This window comes from Pongo pygmaeus, chromosome 10, assembly GCF_028885625.2.
Source record: "Pongo pygmaeus isolate AG05252 chromosome 10, NHGRI_mPonPyg2-v2.0_pri, whole genome shotgun sequence".
Classification (NCBI taxonomy): domain Eukaryota; kingdom Metazoa; phylum Chordata; class Mammalia; order Primates; family Hominidae; genus Pongo; species Pongo pygmaeus.
In genome coordinates, this window is record NC_072383.2 from 102,485,759 (window position 1) to 102,510,875 (window position 25,117).

Genomic DNA, 25,117 nt, shown 5'->3' on the forward strand with positions numbered 1-25,117 from the left:
GAGTGCAGTGGCTCACATCTGTAATCCTAGCACTTGGGGAAGCTGAGATGGGCAGATCTCTTGAGCTCAGAAGTTCAAGACCAGCCTGGCCAACATGGCAAAACCCTGTCTAGACAAAAAATACAAAAATCAGCCAGGCATTGGGGCTCGCACCTGTAGTCCCAGCTACTTGGGAGGCTGAGGTGGGAGGATCACTTGAGATCTCCCACCTCAGAAGTAGCAGTGAACCAAGATCGCACTACTACACTCCAGCCTGGGTGAGGGAGACCCTGTCTCCACACACACACACACACACACACAAATGAAAAAATAAGTAAACAGGCAAATAAAAATAAACTAAAAGAGAATCTTAATTAGATTGGAGGGGATCTTCAGGTGATTAAATACTGAAGGATACAGAAAGTAGGGGCACAACTTGTATTTGGGGATATCTTAACCCTGTGTGGGTTGATAGACCTTTCAAGTCTGTCTACTAGAAAATTCCCTCAAATCTTATTTCAGAGAAAGTGTGGGCTGACTTGACAGGACTGATCAGTTTTATCAGTGACACATCTTATCATTTAAACAGTGCAAGAGTTAATGGTTGGTTAGTAAGCACTCAGTAAAGATTGGTGAACATGTACATACAGGACTAGATCTCTCCTCTGTAATCCACTCTAAATAAATACTTCAGTCTGGTTACAAAATACTTAATACTGTACTGAAGATTTTTGTACAGCTGATCATTTGGATTTACATTTGGGTAATTTTATCATTACGTCTCATGCTTCATTATTCTTTCAGCTATTCCCTTCAGCAAGCTCAAGCTTTTTATATGTTTCCATTTCAACAACTGATGGCTGAAGCTCCTAATATGGCAGTTGTGAATGAACAGCAAATGCCAGAAGAAGTTCCAGCCCCAGCTCCTGCTCAGGAACCAGTGCAAGGTAGTTTCACCATGAGAGCTTGGAAGATTCAACATCGGATCACGCAGCTTATTTAAGAAAGGGTTTCATGGTGAATTTTAGCTCTATTTTAGTGTTAAAAAGTCGAATCCACTTTTTAAGTACTTAGTATGTGCTAAGCACTGATAGGTTCTGGGGAATAAAAGAACATGGGTCCTGCCCAAAAATATCTCATAATCTAGTAGAGAAAAGTGATAAGTAAATACACATTACAGCTCAGCACAGTATGTAGTGAAGAGGGGTATAGAATGAATGCCCTGAAAGCTTATGGGGTTGGCTTCTCACTCAGACTGACGGCTCAAAGGCTGCTTCCCAGAGCAGAGAAATAACACCAGGGCTCTGAAACTCCAATGATGTGGAGGCTTCATCCCCATAAAGATCAGAGTAGGGACATGTCCAGGCTGAGGGAGCTACACAGGCTGGGCACAGACACACAGAAGCATGGCACAGCCAGAAACAGAGCAATTCTGTGTCCTTGGAGTCTGGGATGTAACAAGGAAATGGTGAGAGATGAGGCTGGAAGGGGACAGTTGAAACTTGTTTTTTATCCCAAAGAATTTATATTCTATCCTGAAGGCAATAGGGAGCTGTTGAGAGAATGTAAGCAAGGGATGACTTACTTGATTGGTGCTTTACAAATTAGTCTGGAAATATTAGAGAAGATAGATTGGTTGGTAGACAACAAGTCAGAACTTGGAGGCAGGCCGGGCACAGTGGCTGATACCTGTAATCCCTGCACTTTGGAAGGCCGAGGCGGGTAGATCACCTGAGGTCAGGAGGTCATGACCAGCCTGGCCAACATGGCAAAACCCCGCCTCACACAAATTAGCCGGGCATGGTGGTGCACACCTGTGATTCCAGCTACTGGGGAGGCTGAGGCACGAGAATTGCTTGAATCCTGGAGGCGGAGGCTGAGATGCTACAGTGAGCCAAGGTTGCACCACTGCACTCCAGCTGGGCAATATGCGAGACTCTGTCTCAAAAAAAAAAAAAAAAAAAAAACACTTGGAGGCAAGGAGTGGATTAGATGGATTAGAGACACTGTTTGAATAATCTAGGGGAGCACTGAGGGGGACCTGAAGGGGTGGAGAAAGAGTTAGGAAACACTTAGGAGGTAGAATTACCTAGCCATAGCTAATGGGTTTCATGTGGTTGGGGGGAGCATGGCAGGATAGAGGGGGAGAAAGGGGAGTCCAGAAGTAACCACCAGGTTTCTGGCATTGGCATTTGGTTGGAGGAGGTGCCATTCACCAAGACAGAGAATTAGAAGAAAATAATAGGTTCCGGGGATGGGAGAGTGGATGGAGAGAAGTTAATGATTTTCTCCAATGTAACAGTATTTTATGAGAAATGTGCTCAGGGTCTTGGTTTATGATTGCAGGAACACATCTAATAACTCTGCTTCCGCATTAGGACTTCCCCAGCTACATGCCAGTGATGGTGGATCTGTTGGCATAGGGAGTGGCTAAGACAGTGTGAGGCAGGAGAGAGGAGGGACTGACTGCCTGTATCCCGCCAGGCTTGATTGGGGAAACGCCAAAGAGGAGTAGAATAGGGTAGAGGCCTGAGTAGTTAGGAGAAATGTTAAATAATTAAGGGTAAGAAAATCAGGGCTTCCTGTTGGGTAACTGTAGGTCAGTGGTTTTCAATCAAGGGTGATTTTGCCCTCCCAAGGGATATTTGACATTGTCTGAAGACACTTTTGATGATCAAGACTGGCAGGTTACTACTGGCATCTAGTGGGTAGAGATCAGGGGTGCTATTAAACATTCTGTAATGTGCAGTACAGCCACCCACAACAAAAAATTATGCAGCCTAAAATGTCAATAGTGTGGAGGCTGAGAAACTGCTTTACGTCCTAAGGTTGGATCCCTCCTCTTGCCTTTTGAAAAATACTGCCAGCCCAGAGATGTCATCCTGAGCACTCCTAAATTCCCCTCTTCAACTGTGTATGGAACAAAATATACCTCATCTCTAAAACAAGCCCACAAGCCATTGTGTTTTTCTTTTTTCTTTCTTTTTTTTTTTTGGACAGAGTCTTGCTTTGTTGTCCAGGCTGGAATGCAAAGGCATGATCTCAGCTCACTGCAACCTCCACCTCTTGGGTTCAAGCAATTCTGCTGCCTCAGCTTCCCGAGTAATTGGGATTACAGGTGCATGCCACCATGCCTGGCTAATTTTTGTATTTTTAGTAAAGACGAGGGTTTCACCATGTTGGCCAGGCTGGTCTCGAACTCCTGACCTCAGGTGATCTGCCTGCCTTGGCCTCCCAAATTGCCCTCCCAAAGTGCTGGGATTACAGACATGAGCCCATTTGTGGTTTTCTACTGGGGAAGTTGAGTGAAAATGTTTCCCTTCCTTCCTGTTTCTCTATTTTTCTGTTCTTATACTTGTTTACTTATTTATGTATTTACATTTAGAATTTATATAAAAATGATACATAGATACTTTGTATCCCTGAGGAGGTTAAGATGCCAAGTAATAATATGTGGAAAATAATAGTCCATGATTATTCTTGCCACGAACAGCTAGCAGGGGAAGGAGAGTGGCGTGGGGGATTGCATGAACCCAGTTCTAGGGTGAAAGAAAGGGAAGATATTGCAGAGGACACTCATGTTGGGACTGTAAGAGCTTAATTTTGGGGAGACAGGTACAAAAGGTGCTAGTTGGGTAACTTTTCTGGGAAAGCTGCTAAAGTTTCTAAGTTAAGATTTTCCACACTTCTGGAAATTATTTGTGTTTCAGAGGCTCCAAAAGGAAGAAAAAGAAAACCCAGAACAACAGAACCAAAACAACCAGTGGAACCCAAAAAACCTGTTGAGTCAAAAAAATCTGGCAAGTCTGCAAAATCAAAAGAAAAACAAGAAAAAATTACAGACACATTTAAAGTAAAAAGAAAAGTAGACCGTTTTAATGGTGTTTCAGAAGCTGAACTTCTGACCAAGACTCTCCCTGATATTTTGACCTTCAATCTGGACATTGTCATTGTAAGATCTTTGTCCTCGTTGGATTTTATAAGTAGTATTGGGGGATCAGCTTTACTTAACAGTTGTCCTTGTAAATAGCATTTTGCTGAAAAGGACCATTTCTAAGAATCCTTTTGGTGGTAAATGGTGTCACCCTCATGAGGTTGTGTTATATGAGAGTGTTTAAGAGGGTGGGCTCCAAATTTAGACTGTCTGGGTTCAAATCCTGTCACAAGTATAATCTTGGATAAGCCTTATTAACCTTTCTAAACACCGGTTTTCTCATTGATAAACCAAGGGTGATAATACCACCCCCCGATAGGGTTGCAAGTAAATGAGATAATCCATGTGAATCACTTCAACTGAATGATACCTGTGGAGACTTCATAAATGGTAGCACTGATTTTAAGCTCTTATTTTTCTCAGTAACTGTAAGAAACATCAGCATGTGAACAATCGTGTAGGTGATGTGGAGCGAGCTTCTTGTTGAAAGTTGAGAACCAGAATTGTGGCTGGACATGGGCTCAGATTGATTGATTGTTCCAGGACCTCTCTTTCCAGACTCAAAGCAGTCCAGTTGGTGAGGGTGAGAGGCCTGGGATCATAAAGGAGTCAAACTGGTTTTTTAAAATAACAGCAAAACTGTTAAAATAAAGAAAATCTCTTTCCCATATATGAAATATTTTGTTCAGATCAAGAGTAGTAATTGATAAATGATATTGCTTATGATGCTGGATTAAATTTGTATTTTAATCAACTCAGTTTTGTCCACCACTCCTCCATAGAAATGCTAAGGCTTAGGTCCTACTTTTTAAGATGAAATGTCTAGTTGTTTTGTTTTATAGATTGGCATAAACCCGGGACTGATGGCTGCTTACAAAGGGCATCATTACCCTGGACCTGGAAACCATTTTTGTAAGTGGTTACCTTTTAAATTAATTTACTTTTAAATTAGATATCTTTGTTAACAGGTTTTTTCAAAAAAACCAATTGTGTTTTTAAAAAGAAAGAGACTGTAAATACACATTCATGTTTCATGTTGTGTGTGTGTGTCTGTACATGAAAATAAGAGGGTTTGAAATGATATGTCACTGTTAACATTTCAGTCTATGAGAGTGGAGGGATGTGAATAAGAGTACTTTCTCTTGTTTGAATTGTTTCTAATGAGTTGTACTACTTTTTTTTTTTTTTTTTTTTTTTGAGATGGAGTTTCACTCTTGTTGTGCAGACTGGAATGTAATGGCGCGATCTCGGCTCACTGCAATCTCCACCTCCCAGGTTCAAGTGATTCTCCTGCCTCAGCCTCCCTAGTAGCTGGGATTACAGGCATGTGCCACCACGCCTGGTTAATTTTGTATTTTTATTAGAGGTGGGGTGTCTCCATGTTGGTCAGGCTGGTCTCGAACTCCCGACCTCAGGTGATCTGCCCACCTTGGCCTCTCAAAGTGCTGGGATTACAGGCATGAGCTACAACGCCCAGCCAAGTTGTATTACTTTTTAAAAATGATTTTTTGAAAGTTGTTATGTATAGGCATAGTAACGATAGTATAGTACATCTCTGTGGTAGCGCAGACATAATACTAACTTTTCCAGATTTCTGGTGATTATTTTCTAGGAGAGCATAAAATAGTAGTAAAGACTCATATTTTTAGAGTAAGTTTTAAAACTAAGTGTTGGCTGGATCTGGTGGCTCACACCTGTAATCCCAACACTTTGGGAGGCCAAAGCAGGAGGATCACTTGAGGCCGGGAATTTGAGACTAGCCTGTACAACATACCAAGATCTCATTTCTACAAAAAAATAAATAAAAAATTAGCTGAGTGTTGTCGTGCACACCTGTAGTTCCAGCTACTACAGAGGCTGAGTTGGAAAGATTGCTTGAGCCTGAGAGGTTGAGGCTGCAGTTAGCCATAATTACTCCACTGCACTCCAGCCTAGGTGACAGAACTAGACCCTGTATCAAAAAAACAAAAACAAGAAAACAAACAAAAAACAAGCATAACTACTGTTGCATTGCCTTCTCTATATAAGTTGTCTTGTATGTAAATCATCTTACCTTATAGTGCCTAATAGATCAGCGTATGCAGTATACCCTCAGGAAATTCTAATTGATTATCTAATAGTAACATTCAAAACATTTAGGGCAACTGATAGTAATGTGGTTTTGGAACTAACAATAACATATTGGCCCTATTATTTTAAAAAATTCCTTTTTTAGGGAAGTTTGGACTTCTAACTTTCTTCACTGTCAAGGTGTTTGAGTGTTGTTAGTCTATTGCTGTATGTTTATGTGTGAGGTGGTATCACCAGTTGTAAAGCAAAATAGTCTCAAAGTTTCCTAAACTGAGTTGCTGTGTATTCTTGGGCAGGCATTTGCCTCAACCCCCTGTGAAAAGGAGATAATAATAGTATCTCACAAGATAATTATGATGATTAAATCCAGGCACTGTGGCTCACAGCTGTAATCCCAGCAATTTTGGAGGCTGAGGTGGGAAGATCACTTGAGCCCAGAAATTCAAGACCAGCCTGGGCAACATGGTGAAGCCCTGTCTCTATAAAAAATACAAAAATTAGCTGGGCGTGGTGGTGTGCACCTGGGGTCCCAGCCAACTCAGGAGGCTGAGGTGGGAGGATTGCTTGAGCCTCGGTGGTCGAGGCTGCACTGAGCCATGATTGTGCCACTACACTCTAGCCTGGGTGACAGAGTGAGACCCTGTCTAAAAAAAAAAAATAACTGAATTTTCATTTTACAGGGAAGTGTTTGTTTATGTCAGGGCTCAGTGAGGTCCAGCTGAACCATATGGATGATCACACTCTACCAGGGAAGTATGGTATTGGATTTACCAACATGGTGGAAAGGACCACGCCCGGCAGCAAAGATCTCTCCAGGTAAATACACAGGATTTGTTTTTATGGGTTGGAACCTTGAGTATGCTGGTGCCCCAAATATTCTAGGAACATCGTATGTATCTAGTTCAAGCTGAGCTTAACAAATGTACGATATGCTCTTTCATTGAAAGCTGTCTGAATTTAGCATATTATAAATATTGCCATATTTATATTTTTGACTACTTTTTAATTCAATTTTAGTAAAGAATTTCGTGAAGGAGGACGTATTCTAGTACAGAAATTACAGAAATATCAGCCACGAATAGCAGTGTTTAATGGAAAATGTAAGATTTACTTTAAAATTTTTTTTTTCTTTGCTAACATTATGGGCAATGTAAATATGTTTGTATTTCATTTTAGGTATTTATGAAATTTTTAGTAAAGAAGTTTTTGGAGTAAAGGTTAAGAACTTGGAATTTGGGCTTCAGCCCCATAAGATTCCAGACACAGAAACTGTAAGTCCCTAAAATTGAATTTGTAAATCAGCTAAATGTGAATTTTTTTCTAGATAATTTCCTTATTTGTCGTATCCATTGTGATTTATACCATGCAAAACAATTACACCGTATTTTGTTGAATAATATCTATACATCAGCTTTAACTAATAGTTGTAAATTAATTCAAATACTATTAGGGTTTATTAGAAAGAAAAACAAAATTGTCAGCTAAATGTCTTGATGTTGTTATTCAGTGAAAATATTGAGAGGAACTGGCTCATCATATACTACATTCAGAATACATTTAATGGCATGTAGTTGTCAAATTCAAATGGTTTAGCCCTCGTACTCAGTTGTGAAACAAACACGGAAACACAGACATGAACCTGATTAGAAGAACTAATTGCCCCATTTATATATCTTAGCTCAACTTCATTTTAGAGCCATATAAATAATACAACCCAGACAAGCCTCCAGCCAACCTAGCTGGCATTAAATACTGTTGTCTTATACACAAAAGCATCATGAAATAACAGTGTTTTTCAAACTGTCATCTCTACAGAGCTTCTGCAGGCATTTGGTTCCAATTTTGCTTCTTAAATGTAGTTTTAGATTTTATTTACAACTTTTAAAAAAACAAGACAGTGCACAGATTTACATGTTGTATATACAACATTTTAACTGATGGAGAAACTAATTTGCTGCCAGGTTTTTGTGGAAACCTAAAAATGTTTCTGCCACCTACATATATTTAAACTTCTCCTTTAAAATTGTTTTTGTTTATAATTTTTTATAAATATGCAATTGATGAGTTTTATTATAGCATCGGTTTTTGCTTAAATAAAGGCCCACCTTTGTCTGCTTGGTTAAAATTGTACAAGTTCACTACTTCCTGTAGAGTACTGTATTTTTCTCTGTTACATGCCATTTGGAAGCCGGGCGTGGTGGCTTATGCCTGTAATCCCAGCATTTTGGGAGGCCGAGGCAGGCGGATCACCGAGGTTAGGAGTTCGAGACCAGCCTGGCCAACATGGTGAAACCCCATCTCCACTAAAAAATACAAAAATTAGCCAGGCATGGTGACGTGCGCTGTAATCCCAGCTACGTAGGAGGCTGAGGCAGGAGAATCGCTTGAACCCAGGAGGCAGCTCATTAGGCGGAGGCTCATTATTTTTTACTTACTGACTTGCTAATAAGTCAGTATTACAAATTCAAACTTAAACGCAACTACTTTTATTGATTTTTACATATATTTCTATATAGTTAAGTATCAAGTTATTAACCCAAATAAAGACAAATATTCTAATCTCAATATGAGTGAATTCAATAGAATTATAAGATTTCTGAAATTATAAAATGTTGTGATTCTAGCTCTGCTATGTTATGCCATCATCCAGTGCAAGATGTGCTCAGTTTCCTCGAGCCCAAGACAAAGTTCATTACTACATAAAACTGAAGGACTTAAGAGATCAGTTGAAAGGCATTGAACGGAATATGGATGTTCAAGAGGTGCAATATACATTTGACCTACAGCTTGCCCAAGGTATGTTACTGTCCTCATTCCTTTTATTCATTTTGTGCGTGTGTCTATATATATACATATATATACATACATATATACATACATATACATATATACATATACACATATACATATGTGTGTACATATATACACATATATACATGTGTGTATGTCTATATACATATATACACACGTATGTATGTCTATACATACGTGTGTATACACGTGTGTATATGTTATGTATATGTATATGTTATGTATATGCGTGTACATATGTGTGTGTGTCTATATATATTACAGAAAGTATGTTATGGATTTAAAAGCAGGAGAAAAGAAAACAATTATATTTGCAGCCAGAGTGCTCTGATAATGGATAATTATCACATGCACACACGGATATTATCACACACTCTGATAATGGATACACACACACATTATGGATACACACACACATTACAGTATGTTGTGGATTTAAAAGCAGGAGAAAAGAAAACAAGCAGGAGAAAAGAAAACAATTATATTTGCAGCCAGAGTGCTCTGATAATGAGTATTAGTCACTGTTAAAATCTCCTTTTACCAAGGTCTTCCGTCTACTCTGGCACTTCTGCAGATAATTCACCTGCAGAGTGCCAGAGCAGAGGGATGTAAGAAATATTGTACCCTACGTAAAATTGAATGTAAGCTGTTTTTACAATTCTTATGTGTTTGTTTAGTATATGCTATAAGTTTAAAAGATTAATAGAGATGTATCTCAGTGTATATGAACATTCAAGAAAAAGAATTGTTCATGATTTCTGAATAAAGCTACTTTCAAAATTGTTGTACAAAATCAGATTTAAATCCTTTTTACCCTCCTCACAGAGGATGCAAAGAAGATGGCTGTTAAGGAAGAAAAATATGATCCGGGTTATGAGGCAGCATATGGTGGTGCTTACGGAGAAAATCCATGCAACAGGGAACCTTGCGACTTCTCTTCAAATGGGCTAAGTATGTTTCCCTCCACATGTGTATTGCTTTCAAAGACGGTTTGGTCAGGATTGGGGGGAAAATTTTAATAGAAGGAGAGTAAATTATTGAAGAATGGGAATGATAATATGAAATTTTATTTTTAAGTGACTAATAGTGAAAAATTGATGGTTATTTCATGTTGAATTACACAGACTTTTACAGTACATTTTCTTTTTTGTTTGTTTGTTTTTGAGATGGAGTCTCGCTCTGTCACCCAGGCTGGAGTGCAGTGGAGCGATCTTGGCTCACTGCAAGCTCTGCCTCCCGGGTTCACGCCATTCTCCTGCCTCAGCCTCCTGAGTAGCTGGGACTACAGGCATCCGCCACCATGCCCGGCTAATTTTTTTTGTATTTTTAGTAGAGACGGGGTTTCACCGTGTTAGCCAGGTTGGTCTCGATCTCCTGACCTCGTCATCTGCCCACCTCGGCCTCCAAAAGTGCTGGGATTACAGGCGTGAGCCACCGCGCCCGGCCTACAGTGCATTTTCTTTGAGTCATGAACTCTAGGCCATCCTAGTTGCATTTTCCTCCTTTAATAACAAATGAGTCCTGTATCTGAAAATAGAACAGAAACTTACAATTGTATTCAGGAATTGCTTAACTATTTTAATAATAATTCTCCTTCACTAGACTATTAAAATCTCCTACTTTGATCATTTAAAACTTCCAGGCCGGGCATGGTGGTTCAAGCCTGTAATCCCAGCACTTTGAGAGGCCGAGGTGGGTAGATCATTTGAGGTCAGGAGTTCGAGACCAGCCTGGCCAACATGGTGAAACCCCGTCTCTACTAAAATATACAAAAATTAGCCAGGCATGGTGGCAGGTACAATCCTAGCTACTTGGGAGGCTGAGGCAGGAGTATCACTCGAACCTGGGAGGCAGAGGTTTTAGTGAACCGAAATCACACCACTGCACTCCAGCCTGGGTGACAGAGTGAGACACCATCTCAAAAAGAAAAAAAAAAAAGCTTCAAATAAGTTGATGTGGTGGCTCACACCTGTAATCCCAGTGCTTTGAGAGGCTAAGATGGGAGGATCACTCAAGCCCAGGAGTTTGAGGCTGCAAAGAGCTGTGATCGTGCCACTGCATTCCAGCCTGGGTGATAGAGTGAGACCCAGTCTCTATTTTAAAAAAAGCAAAAATTTCTAAATGGCATAAACTAACTTTGTTTTTCTTTTCTGGCAGTTGACAGTGCGGAGTTAAGAGGAGAATCAGCTTTCAGTGGCATTCCTAATGGGCAGTGGATGACCCAGTCATTTACAGACCAAATTCCTTCCTTTAATAATCACTGTGGAACACAAGAACAGGAAGAAGAAAGCCATGCTTAAGAATGGTGCTTCTCAGCTCTCCTTAAATGCTGCAGTTTTAATGCAGTCGTCAACAAGTAGAACCTCAGTTTGCTAACTGAAGTGTTTTATTAGTATTTTACTCTAGTGGTGTAATTGTAATGTAGAACAGTTGTGTGGTAGTGTGAACCATATGAACCTAAGTAGTTTGGAAGAAAAAGTAGCGTTTTTGTATACTAGCTTTTGTATTTGAATTAATCATCATTCCAGCTTTTTATATACTATATTTCATTTATGAAGAAATTGATTTTCTTTTGGAAGTCCCTTTTGATCTGTAATTTTAAAATACAAGTCTGAATATTTATAGTTGATTCTTAACTGTGCATAAACCTAGATTTACCATTATCCCTTTTATACCTAAGAAGGGCATGCTAATAATTACCACTGTCCAAGAGGCAAAGGTGTTGATTTTTGTATATGAAGTTAAGCCTCAGTGGAGTCTCATTTGTTAGTTTTTAGTGGTAACTAAGGGTAAACTCAGGGTTCCCTGAGTTATATGCACACTCAGACCTCTTTGCGTTACCAGTGGTGTTTGTGAGTAGCTCAGTAGTAAAAGCTGGCCTTTACCTGACAGAGCTCTGGCTTTGACCTGCTCAGCCCTGTGTGTTAATCGTCTAGTAGCCAGTAACTACTCTGGGGTAGCAGGTTCCAGAGAATGCAGTAGACCTTTTGCCACTCATCTATGTTTTACTTGAGACACGTAAATATGATAGGGAAGGAACTGAATTTCTCCATTCATATTTATAACCATTCTAGTTTTATCTTCCTTGGCTTTAAGAATGTGCCATGGAAAGTGATAAGAAATGAACTTTTAGGCTAAGCAAAAAGATGCTGGAGATATTTGATAATCTCATTTAAACTGGTGCTTTATGTACATGAGATGTACTAAAATAAGTAATATAGAATTTTTCTTGCTAGGTAAATCCAGTAAGCCAATAATTTTAAAGATTCTTTATCTGCATCATTGCTGTTTGTTACTATAAATTAAATGAACCTCATGGAAAGGTTGAGGTATATACCTTTGTGATTTTCTAATGAGTTTTCCATGGTGCTACAAATAATCCAGACTACCAGGTCTGGTAGATATTAAAGCTGGGTACTAAGAAATGCCATTTGCATCCTCTGAGTTACTCCTGAATATTCTGATTTCATATGTACCCAGGAAGCATGCTGTTTTGTCAATCAATATAAAATATTTATGAGGTCTCCCCCACCCCCAGGAGGTTATATGATTGCTCTTCTCTTTATAATAAGAGAAACAAATTCTTGTTGTGAATCTTAACATGCTTTTTAGCTGTGGCTATGATGGATTTTATTTTTCCTTAAGTCTAGGTCAAGCTGTGTAAAAGTCATTTATGTTATTTAAATGATGTACTGTACTGCTGTTTACATGGACGTTTTGTGCGGGTGCTTTGAAGTGCCTTGCATCAGGGATTAGAAGCAATTAAATTATTTTTTCACGGGACTGTGGAAAGCATGTAACTAGGTATTGCTTTGGTATATAACTGTTGTAGCTTTACAAGAGATTGTTTTATTTGAATGGGGAAAATACCCTTTAAATTATGACAGACATCCACTAGAGATGGGTTTGAGGATTTTCCAAGCGTATAATAATGATGTTTTTCCTAACATGACAGATGAGTAGTAAATGTTGATATATCCTGTACATGACAGTGTGAGGCTTTTTCATTAAATAATATTGAAAGATTTTAAAATTCATTTGAAAGTCTGATGGCTTTTACAATAAAAGATATTAAGAATTGTTATCCTTAAGTTACGGGCTTTTTCTATAGCAAGACTGAGTGGTATTCTTTCCCCTTTAAACCTGAGGTCAGTTTACCTTCTATTATATTTAACATGTAGAATAGTAACATGATAAAAATCATAAAAATGATGAATATTTTATTTTTCAGACGTCCATATTTTAAATGTAATAGTTTTATAAAAGAAAAGATTGGCAACCTGTTAAAAAGATCTACATGTGAAAAATACATTTAGAAGTTTTAAAAATTTGTGGATATAATTGTCATTCAGAATTAAGCAGATTGATTGCTGGTATCTAGATGGGTCTCTTCCTTTATGTTTTTCAGTCACATAATCTTGATTTCCATAGTTAACACATGTACTTAAAGAAGTTAATCAATGCCTATATGGTCCAAGGTATATTTGCACACAGTAGTTTTTGGTTTTTATATTGTGGATCATATGTATCAAAGGTAATGTTCATAAAGAACAATGTTATAGTTGGCTACAAAGGGACAATTCCACATTTCTATACAGGGAATATTTTAAGGATAGAGTTATATCAGCTATGGTGATTGAGTTTAAATATCCCTGCAGGGTCAGGAACAAACCAGCTTTCCCATAAGTCGTTGTGAACACTAGGGAAGTCCCAAGGTTTATGTCTTCCATTCCAGTGGAGTAATTTAGCTTCCTGCAGAAAATGCTCCGAATATCTGGCATCTGGATTCCAGCCTTCATTGTGTTTAGAGAAAAAATAATAGGCTTGTTAGAGAATAACATTTTTGTATTATAAATTGAATACAAGTTCATAGTTTTAAAAAAAGTAAACAAATAAAAGGGTTATACAGTGAATTTTCTACCCACCCCACGTCTCCAAATCAACCACTGTTAGTCTCTTGTGAATCCTAGTAATGTTATAGCATTGTTTGACCTGTATGCATGTATATGTATATTTAAAGACAGAAGACAAAATAGAGCATACTGCTACCTTGCCTTTAAAAAAAAATTATTTTGTTTCTTTATGTGGACATTGCCTTTTAAAATTACTGTCTTGGGAAACTTTCCACAGCAGTACATGTAGATTTACCAAATTATTTTTAGTGACTGTATAGAATGATATTATTTATTGACCAAGTTCCTTATTAAGGACGTTTAGATTGTTTTCTATCCTATCATTAGCATAAACACAGCAATGAACAGCCCTCTATGTATGTCTAGTGTATGTATACAAATATATATATATGTAGGATAAAATACTGTAGGTGGAATTGCTAGATTGAAGGGTGTGTGCCTTTTCAATTTTGATAGAGATTGCCACATTGTCCCCCAAGAAGTTCTATTAATTTCCCTCCCACCCAAGTTTATAGGGGTTCTTTTTTCTCTGCATTTCACCTCCTTAATGAAAAATGGCAACATTTTCTTTTGAACGGTCTTGTCTTCCTATAAAATGTGACTAAGATCTACTTTTTAAACAAACAGCTATCTATCTCCACCTGAATATTACTCCCCTCATAAGTCATCACTTCAAGCATTTACCCTAACAGTGCCATTGCTTAGAATATTTTTTAGAATACCTATTCTAGAACTACATTAAGGTGGTGTGAATGTAAAATTTTTTAAAAATCTCTATAGTGTTCAACTTTCTTTCCATGAAAAGGAATTTGATATACATATATATTCTTAAAACAGCTGAAAGCCCACTGAATTCGAGATGGTTGATTTGCTAGGGTTATGTTATTCTATTGTATGACGTTAACAACAACACAACCTGGCTTCTGTTACTAATAAACATAGCTGTGACGGCAGCTGCAGAAGAGAAACTAGTTGTTTGAAACTATCACAGCATAACTGGAATAATTATCAATCATCAGAGTCTATACAAAGGAAATACTCATTTGGGAAGAGGCACATTCCCATGAAAAGTCTACTAAGTAGGGCATCCTCACCTCTCAGCTTCATAACTGAGGGGCTGTGCAGAACTACCTCAGAGGGCTTGCAATTTGGGTGATGAAATTGCTTTTAGCTAAATATATTTTGTAAATTTAAAAAATCTTAAGCCTGCCTGTTTAGACCCAAACTTAATGCCCATTAGTGTTATGTTGCCCTTCTGCCTCCAGAACACCCTGAAACCTTATTTTTCAAATGATTTTTGTGTAGATTTACTTTGCACACCATCCCTGATTCCAAAACCTTCAGCGCAGAAGGAAGCTCTGTCCTACAAAGAAAAATGACATCTTTCCTTTGGGAAGAGTATGTCCCTTCCTACTTGTCAGTAAGTTGGATGTTTCTCTTTTTTTTTTCTTTTGAGATGCAGTCTAGCTCTGTCACCCAGACTGGAGTGCAGTGGCATGATTCTGCTCAGTTCAATCTCTGCCTCCCAGGTTTAGGCTATTCTCCTGCCTCAGCCTCCCAAATAACTGGGATTACAGGCACGTGCCACCATGCCCAGCTAATTTTTCGTATTTTTAGTAGAGATGGGGTTTCACCATGTTGGCCAGGCTGGTCTTGAACTCCTCACCTCAAGTGATCCACCTGCTTTGGCCTCCCAAAGTACTGGGATTATAGGCATGAGCCATCGTGCCTGGCCTAAGTTGGATGTTTCATAAAATGTAATTCTGAGTCTCTGTCTCAAGATCATAATATGCCGTAACCTTATTGATCTAAGCTCTGCATAACTGTTGCTACACATTTTTAAAAATAGACTTTCTACTTTGATGGGATCTGCACATGGAATGGTTGATATTTGACCTAGTGTTGAACCCAACATGACTGTAAATCAAATCAGACAGAACACTAACTTCCCTGTGGCACTCTTTTGTGCATATACATGCTCAGGAAAATCAGAGGATTCTGGGAATGATGCAGAAGCAACCCACAGAATCATCGAGAGCAGACAGGAACTCAGCCTCCACAATTACGTCCTTTTTAAAAAAAAAAAAAGATTATGGGACATAACACCTTGCAGGGTTGTTGTGAGAATTAGAAATAATGTTTACCTTCCTTAACAGAACCTAGTCCAGTTCTTGGCAATGTAATGGACACTTGCTAAATATAAGTGCATATCCATTGCCTACAAGTCTAAAATAATCCCCAAAAGTCTGAAAACAAAAGGTTTTTTAATAACTTCTTTGGCAGTAAAACCTAGATTCCGCTCAGCACCACGTTACCTTTTTAAAATCCAAACCCTTTCTAAACTTCCAAACATGTCTGGCCCAGCGGTTTTGGATAAGGGATTGTGGCCATGTGTTAGAGTGGATGTGAATGTGTCCTCTATGCTAGGCTCTATGCTAAGCAATTTACATGTATTCTGTAACTTGTCCAAAATCATAGTTGGGATTCCAGTTCGTACTCTAAACCCTACACTTGTGTAGTGAGTAAAAGACTTAGAGAACTCACAGAGTACAGAGTCAACTGCTTTTTAAAGGATAAATTTTAATGGCAGCTTTCTGAATTCATCCTAAGCCATTATGCTAATTTATTTGGTTTTGTCCACTGTAAGTTACTGCAAGAGAAAATAAAAGTGTGGCTTGACAGTTCAATAAAGTTTTGAAGTTTTGACAGTGAAAGTTCTCTCTCTCTCTCTTTTTTTTTTTTTTTTTTTGAGATGGAGTTTCATTCCTGGCGCCCAGTCTGGAGTGCAGTGGCGCAATCGTAGCTCACTGCAACCTCTGCCTTCCAGGTTCAAGCGATTCTCCTGCCTCAGCCTCCCGAGTAGCTGGGATTGCAGGTGCCTGCCCCCATGCCCAGCGAATTTTTATATTTTTAGCAGAGACGGGTTTCACCACGTTGGTCAGGTTGGTCTTGAACTCCTAACCTCAGGTGATCCACCCGCCTCAGCCTCCCAAAGTGCTGGGATTACAAGCATGAGCCACTGCGCCCGGCCGAAAGTTCTCTTTATAATAGTTCATGTTTACTGAGCACATACTATATGCTAAGCATGAATTTGATGGCTTTCCATAAATCTCCAGAAACACGCTCCTCAGGTAGCTAAGAATATCAACTGCACTTGCTGAATCTGAGCACTGAGGGTCAAGTCATTTGTCCAAGGTCACCTGGAGGATTTCAGTTGAACAACCTGGTGCTTTATGTAGCACCCTCTCCTCGCCATGGTGCTCACTGGATCTATAAAATGCACATGCGGCCGGGCATGGTGGCTCATGCCGTAATCCTAGCACTTTGGGAGGCCGAAATGGGTGCATCACCTAAGGTCAGGAGTTTGAGACCAGCCTGGCCAACATGGTGAAACCCCATCTCTACTAAAAATACAAAAATTAGCCAGGCGTGGTGGCACACGCCTGTAATCCCAGCTACTGGAGATGCTGAGGCAGGTGAATTGCTTGAACCCAGGAAGCGGAGGTTCCAGTGAGCCGAGATCACGCCATTGCAATCCAGCCTGGGTGGCAGAGCGAGACTCTGTCTCAAAAATACAAAAATAGAATGGACATTTGCGTTTTTCTAAACAGTGTTTCTGAAATACTTACCCAGGTGCCTTATGTGCCACAGGGGGTTAATTGTGGAATATTTCCCATGAAACACAATCAGCATTGGGGAGGTGGCCACCCCTCCTCCCAGGGAGCTGCTATAGAGGTTTTCCCTAAGAAATGAAGTAGAAAAACAACATTTGGCCTGGAGCCCCCACAAACTCAGATAAAGTCGAATCTAATATTGTAAGTGATGTAAGACATTATCTCACTATGTACTAAGACTTATGGCCTTTCATTCCCCCCCTCAACTTTTCATTTTGAAAATTGTCAAACATACACAAAATAGTAAGAATACCATGAACTCCTATATACATCACCCAGAGTAACAGTGTTAATATTTTGCCATTTTAACTCCCAGGGTTTTAAATAGTAGACACAGGAGATCAAATTCAAATCCTACATTATTTAGAATAACTTTACTTGCAAATTCAAGGTTATGATGGTATTAAAATATCCAGATACACGAGACTGCTAGGCAATACAATGATGTGATAATAGTGCTTGTATTAGACTTATTTTTATCTTCTCTGTTGTAAAACTCTGATAATGAAAAATTATAAATTATAAAAATCAACCTTAAAAAGCAAAGTTGACTTTATATAATAATCCTTAATAAAAAATCTATATTAGAAGGGGAAACTCAACTAAGATAAATGAAGATTGTTAGGTGGAAAAGATTCAAGTCACATTTTTCAACAGCTCACCAGGAAAATGTATAATCAGGGACTCCTCACTCCACAGGATCTTGATTCCTCTGATTTATACCTTTTGAGGAAAGGTTTTAATTGACTGCCCCCTTTCCTTTCTTAACATTGCCTCTGTAAGAAAATCTGACCTAAGATGACTGTGAAATATTTCTAACCCTTGAACTACGTGTGGAAAATTAACTGAATGATTTTGTTTCCAAGCATGGAAAAAATGGTAGAGAAGCCTTCACATACTCCACATTCTTTTGCATCCATTTCTCCAATTGCTTGGTGATGCGCTGGTGCTTCCATTCTGTCATGTTGGCAACAATCACACCGGGATTGAAAGAGCAGGTGCTGGGGCTGATGCCAAGGTCCTTGATGGCCTTCTTCCGGTAGTCCAGATAGCCCATATATGTGTTCTGTGAGGGAACAGGATGTGCATGCTTTTGACCAGAGAATCTTTTGTTTCTGGAAAATGATCATTTTCTTGAAACCCTTGTGCAGTATCTCTGGGTTTCCTCCTGTGTCACTGGCCACTTGGTAGTTTGTTGTTTTTGTTTTGTTTTGCTGGTTTCCCTCATTTCTCCAACCTCTAAATGCTGAATGCCCTAAGTCTGAGTGCAGCACTGGTGCCTTTCTCTAGCAATAACTCCATAAACAGCCTTGTCCAGTCTCATGGCTCTAAATACCACCCATCTGACAGCCCTGACCTCTCCTCCGGACTTCTAACTCCTGCTACATCTGCCATCCAAATGTCTCCTTTCAGATGCTTAGTAAAGGCAGCTCCAACTTACATCCCAAAATTGATCCCAATCCTATCCCAAACCTGCTTCCCTGCACCTGCCCCATCTCAGTCAGTGGCAACTCTGTCCTTCCAGTTACTTGGGCAAAAAACCCGTGGTCATTAGGTCCTCCTTGACTCCTTTCTTCTCACCCTCTTCTCATCCAAATATTTCAGCAAATCGTGTAGGTCCCATCTTCAAAATGCCAGAAGCCAACCACTTCTCTTGCCACTACTACTACACTGCTACCTTCCTGTTTAGGCCATAATTTCCACTCACTGGATTTCTGCAAGTTCCTCCTAACCAGTACCCTTGCTTCCACTATTTTCCACCCTACTCTGTCTCTAGGTCACTCATCTCCTCTAAGCTCCTCCAACAGCTTCCCATCTCATTCACAGAAACAGCCAGAATTCCTAAAATGGCCTGCCATACCCTATATCATCTGACCCTCCAATACCTCTCCAACTCCTGTTATTCTCCTCTTGATCCCTCAGCAACAGCGAACACCTTTAATGAACCAGACTCACCCCTGCCTCAAGATCTTTACACTTGTTCTTCCTGCTTCCTGGAGGGTTTCCCCCCTAACCATCTGCACAGGTGGTTCCCTCAATTCTTTCAAGTTTAGGTTCAAACAGTGCAATCTCAGTGGAGCCTTCCCTGATTACCATATTTAAAATACAGCCCCGCCTCCACCCCAATCCTCTGTTAAATATTTTACTTGTTTACTGTCTGTCTGTTCCCACTAGAATGTGAAATACACAAAAGCAGGAGTTTTTGTTTTGCTCACTATATTACTAGTACCTAAAACAGTGTCAGGCACAGAGTAAGCACTCAATAAGTCGTTGTTGAATGAATGTTGTACGGGGCAGGACATACACATTCTTTCACCCATATAGACTGTTATCATCTATAATTCCTTAATGTGATGCTCTCAAACCTCACACAGGAGTCATGGAAATACTTGAGTACTTTCTATACACCAGGCCCTTTTCTAAGAACTTTACATGTACTACCTCATTACTCTCATGTAATAGCTTTATATGTATTAACTAATTTAATTCTCACAATAACTACAAGGGAAGTACCATTATTACCTCTGTTTGGCAAATAAGGTAGAAACAACTGGCTAAGTAACTTGCCTGAGGTCATAAAAATACCAAGTGATAGTGCCAAGATTTTGAAAAAATCGAATCTGGTCCCAGAGCCTATACCTTGAAGTGCCTTAAAATGCCACACACATAAAATTATTTGCTAGAAGCTTTTTTGAAAAACAGCATTCAACTCTTAATAACGCCTCACATTTCAAAGCTACCCCTTTGGTTTCAGCATTGCATGTAGGTTCAACCTTCCTCAGTTCCATCAGGGTAAGGAGATCTTTACCCTTAACAAAATCAATATTTTCTTCTACTGGAAGGCGGATAAAAGCGATGGTCAAAACTCTGAAAATAGAACCAATGGTTCAGCAGGTCTCTTTTACAGAAAACATCATCTCTGACAGAGAGCATGGTGATGAGCAACCTAGGTAACAATGATGATTTCTGGAGCTTTTACTTCATGCTGGACACTTGGATATCATGTTATTTCATTATTGCTCACAAAGACACAACAAAGTAGACATGATTGTTCCCATATTTCAGGTAAGGAAGGTGGGACTTTGCTGGGTTAAAGTAAGTCAACCCAGAGTTGGTAAGGCATGGAGCTGAGATATGAACCAAAGTCTCAGACCCCTGTACTGTTCCGCCTCCCAGCAGTCCAGACTGGCCCATAAGGTTTTCAAGGTAGAGGTTACACTCATTTTGAGTTGCAGAGGAAGGAGAAGGGGCCAGAGTTGTAGGGTGAAGGAAGGATTTCCGAGACAGCATATGCCTACCTGAAGTCCCACGAGTCTGTTTATGTCCTGAGCAGAGGGCAAATCGCAGTCATCTGAAAAAGCCGCTGCATGGCCCAGGGCCAAGGTGGTGTCATACAGTTCTTGGATATCACCTGAATTTAAAAACACCAGCAAGTAAAACATTATAGCATTTGTTTTTGGGCTAGATAGAGCCTTAGAGCTTAAACAGTTCTTGATTTTGCTATGGGAGAAGAGTATTGGATCACTGATTTCAAGTGGCTTGACTATTTATTTAGTAAGAGTCGTGCCTACAGATTTAGAAAACCACTTGATGACGAGTTCAAACTGGCACTGATCTAATTTCTTTGTTTCTGTTGCTAAGTAGGTACCATACCAATGCGTATCCTGTTTGTAGTGGAAGAGATAGAACACAACATTTAAACACCAAAACTTAGCTCACGCCTAAGAATGTCATCTGTGACACTTTATTTCCATACATTATAGGGATACAGGGAAAGGAAAGGCTACCAAGCTATTTATTGCAGGTTTTGACAATCAGAGTGTCAACTGGATTGTCTCAGTAAGTATCAACCTGTTTCCAAAATACTTCCAGATTTACAATACTGTACTCACAACTTAAATAAGAAGTCAAAACTCACTGTGCAATTAGCTATTTGAAAAATGAAGAGAGACAGTTATTCTACTTATCAGCTGCTTCTTTTCCAAGTGTTCTTGGCAGTTAGCGAGAGTACCTTGTACAATTACATCATCGTCCAAATAGATGACTTTCTCGTGTTGGTGGATAAGTAGAGGGAGATAAAATCGAACAAAGTTCAGCTGTTAAAACAACAAAAGAAATGATGGTGGGGGAGAGGCATATGGCTTAGTGTCTTCTGGGGGTACTGGAGAGTCGGCTTTGACCATGGCCTCAGCTCAGCTCCAGGTTTGGAGTGGAATAAAACAGGAGCTAGCAAGATGTCTCATCTGAGCTTCCCAGTGCCCAACTTATCTGAGGCCTGGGGCTGAAGCCAGTGCTGGCGGATCAGCCATTCTCCTAGACCCAAACCCCCTAGTGCCGAGGCTGTTGCCACTTTCATCTCCGTGAACTGCTGCAGTGGGAGTCACAGAGGCTCCTTAGTCAACCTTTCAGGGCGGAAATCGCCTGCCTTTCTCTACATTCAGTAATTTTGATAATTGTCAATTAAATCAGCCTTAAATACACACACATACACACACACACACACACACACACACGTGTCATTCCAACAGCAAGCTCAACCTTTTAGCTCCTTGAACCAGAAAAAGAAGCAGCATGACCTGTGGGTAAGAACTTCAAAGATTCATTACTGACAACATTGCTTACTCTGAAGTCTTAGTTTGTACTCTGACAATATCTGGAGTTGGGGGAAGATCATATCATAGACAGAGGGCTCAGAATTAAGTAAATTTTCAGGGATGAATTTAAGTAACAACCATATGTAGAAGGTGGCTGCAGTTTCTGTAAAACTGCTATCAAAAACACCACTCTTTTTTTTTTTTTTTCTTTTTTGAGACAGGATCTCACTCTGTTGCCCAGGCTGGAGTGCAGTGGCATGATCACAGCTCACTATGGCCTCGAACTCCCAGACTCAAACAATCCTCCCACCTCAGCCTCCTGAGTAGGTAGCTAGGACTACAGGGGTATGCCACCATGCCTAGCTAATTAAAAAAAATTTTTTTTTGAGACGGAGTCTCACTCTGTTGCCTAGGCTGGAGTGCCATGGCGTGATCTCGGCTCACTGCAACCTCCACCTCCCGGGTTCAAGCAATTATCCTGCCTCAGCCTCCTGAGTAGCTGGGGCTACAGGTGCCTGCCACCACGCCCAGCTAATTTTTGTATTTTTAGTAGAGACGGGGTTTCACTATGTTGGCCAGGCTGGTCTCGAACTCCTGACCTTGTGATCCGCCTGCCTCAGCCTCCCAAAGTGTTCGGATTACAGGCATGAGCAACCACACTTGGCCACTAAATAAAACTTTTTTAAGTATAAACGGGGTCTCAATATGTTGCCCAAGCTGGTCTCAAACTCCTGAGCTCAAACAATCCTCCCCGCTCAGCCTCCCAAAGTGCTGGGATTACAAGCAGGAACCAGCACGTCCGGCCAAAAACACCACTTTTTATGCAGGAGAGGGTCCTTTTTGTAAGAACTCTTGCAGTAAAATACCTTAAGATTTCCAATGCTAGGAAAAGAGCTGGTGTCTCCTGAATATATTAGCTTAGTCAATACTATGAAGTATATAATCCATCATGCTACTGTTTTTTCTTAGCTGTCGGACACTCAGAGGCAGATTTAACGTACAATCACAGTTAAATATCCCAACAGCCGGTGGGTTTGGGATACTTTTTCCTGGCCTCAGCTACCTGGCCCTCCTCCAGCTCCCACCCACACAGACATATTCACACCCATAAATGCATTCTACATTTTTTTTAATGCTTCACTTCTTCTTTAATAACTTCATTGTGCTTCTGCAAGCCATCTTAAATCCTTTTTGTAGCAGCTGGCTTATAAATTATACATAAGCGGAGTTTGGTGGAGATCAACTCCACAAGACTTCAAAAATAATATTCCACGTGCATCCCGGTGACTAGCACTCCTTTACCGAACAAAGGTCTCACCAAGGACTGTCCCCAGCACATGTGTGGTCCCTACTTACGGGCTGGAGCAATTCAGGCCTCGATGAGTCTGGTCTGATCTTCCCTTTGAGGACCATCGGGTTGAATTCCACAATTTTAAAGTTTATTTCTCTCAGTTTGGAATGTTCAATCCATTTTCTAAAAAGATGACCAAAAAACCTCTAGTATACCCTTCAATTCTTTCCTCCATTTGCCTATTGCCCCAGGGTCAATCTGTTGCCCCCCTAGAAAGTTAAAATTAAAATATGTGTAAATTTAGTAGAGTTTAGTCCAGTAAATCCTTCTGACTTTTCTCCCCATCTGGTCTGACTTTAAATCTTTTTTTTCCCCTCAATCACGTAACTCTTTCTGCAAAGGAAATAAAGCAAAATAGTAATAACCAAATCTCTCCCCAGATCCAAATAATTTCTCCAGGAAACAGGAAGAATGAAAAGTGTTCTTTCTTATAAAGCAGCATCTGTGGTTGCCGGTACTATCTTCGCCATGTGGTAACAGCTCTGAAATGTTATGAAACAGGACATTCTGAACCTTCAACTTTTTTTTTTTTTTTTGGTAATAAGAATAATTTTAATTAAAAGTTATTTATGGCTAGGTTTCTTTTCAGACCCCCAAAATTACAGTATATGCCAACCCCAATTAAGTATTTAGGAGCAGAGCATAAATGGGGAATGAATGTGTTGCATCATCTATGATATTGCACATGTGAATGTATGGGTTTATATTTACACATAGGTAGACAAAAGTGATTATGTTTTTTCCTCTCTCGCTCTGGGCCCCAGGTGCAGAGAGCTGAATTAATAATACTCCTCAGTATATACAGATTGGTCTGTACAAAGCTCCTCTCAGTTTATTACTTTTCCCTTTATCCTCAATCCCATTTAATTGCAGCCATACTATTATATTTATATAAGTCCTTGAATATTAATGTGTCCTTGAATTGAACCTTCAACTTTGATCGAAGTCATTTTTACTCTGCTGTTTTGACTCCAAGGCTGATTTGAATTTACCTTTGTCTCTTTGATTCGGTCCCTTGATCTTCCCCATCTGTCTTTGTTCCCTTTCTTCTCTTCCCCCTCCCTCTCCCCTTCTGTTTTCTTGGTCTTGCAGAATTTTTATCTTGTATCCAATTCATAATGAGATTCTTGGTAGAAATAATCTCAAAATAAAATGTCCAATGACTAAAGCCACCTAGGGTAGTATTTATTGTTGACTAAAAATCAACAAAAGAATTAAATGTGAACAAAATTTAGATCTGCAAAATCTGAAAAAATAATTGGTCATATCAATTAAAAAAGATAGACCAACAGAAAAATAAGTAAGAGACATGAACACCTACTTCCAAATGGTTACAAAGTGTGTGGGAAAAGTGTTCAATGACGTTAGAAATAAGGAAACCTCAAATTTCTAGATACCACGGACACTAATCAAAATGGCAAACTTAAAAAAAAAGATTGATTATACTAAGTGTTAGTGAGAACATGCTGGATGTTACATGAGTGTGTTTACTTTGTGATGATCCAGTAAACTGCACACTGAATTTATACAATTTTCTGTTTTGGGATTCTACTTCAATGAAGAAAAAAACTTTAAAATATGTAAAAGGGGGCAGGGAGTAGACTGGACAGCAAGAACTGGGAAACAGCCCCTGGCCAAAGTCAGAAAGTCATGAGGCTCATGGCTTTTGTTAAGGACAAACCCTTGCCCAGAAACCTTATATATGCCATCCTTTTGGATTTGGTTATCTAGTTTTCATACCCATGATAGTTAATGGGCTGTTAACAACAGGCTAAGTGAATGATGAGCAA

At 39.6% G+C, this 25,117-nt stretch overlaps 2 protein-coding genes across 5 annotated transcripts in view; one reads left to right on the forward strand and one right to left on the reverse strand.

Annotated features, from left to right (window-relative positions):
* Positions 1-12,885, forward strand: part of TDG (thymine DNA glycosylase) — a 23,143-nt gene extending 10,258 nt beyond the window's left edge. The window contains exons 2-10 of one of the 2 annotated variants that reach the window (XM_054444171.2): positions 784-926; positions 3,690-3,931; positions 4,756-4,825; positions 6,664-6,799; positions 7,001-7,083; positions 7,160-7,254; positions 8,608-8,779; positions 9,620-9,745; positions 10,952-12,885. In XM_054444171.2, coding sequence (XP_054300146.1) covers positions 784-926; positions 3,690-3,931; positions 4,756-4,825; positions 6,664-6,799; positions 7,001-7,083; positions 7,160-7,254; positions 8,608-8,779; positions 9,620-9,745; positions 10,952-11,094 — 1,210 coding nt within the window. In that variant the 3' untranslated portion in view covers positions 11,095-12,885. Of the gene's footprint in view, positions 1-783; positions 997-3,689; positions 3,932-4,755; positions 4,826-6,663; positions 6,800-7,000; positions 7,084-7,159; positions 7,255-8,607; positions 8,780-9,619; positions 9,746-10,951 lie in introns of those variants that run through there. The other variant, XM_063646642.1, reaches the window with a different exon arrangement.
* A 112-nt stretch (positions 12,886-12,997) lies between these two features.
* GLT8D2 (glycosyltransferase 8 domain containing 2) overlaps positions 12,998-25,117 on the reverse strand; it is a 73,757-nt gene continuing 61,637 nt past the window's right edge. For all 3 annotated transcript variants that reach the window (XM_054444173.2, XM_063646643.1, XM_063646644.1), the window contains 6 exons: positions 23,333-23,450; positions 21,394-21,478; positions 20,681-20,793; positions 18,281-18,447; positions 17,337-17,449; positions 12,998-13,587 (listed from right to left, as the gene is read on the reverse strand). In XM_054444173.2, coding sequence (XP_054300148.1) covers positions 13,418-13,587; positions 17,337-17,449; positions 18,281-18,447; positions 20,681-20,793; positions 21,394-21,478; positions 23,333-23,450 — 766 coding nt within the window. In that variant the 3' untranslated portion in view covers positions 12,998-13,417. The remainder of the gene's footprint in view (positions 13,588-17,336; positions 17,450-18,280; positions 18,448-20,680; positions 20,794-21,393; positions 21,479-23,332; positions 23,451-25,117) is intronic.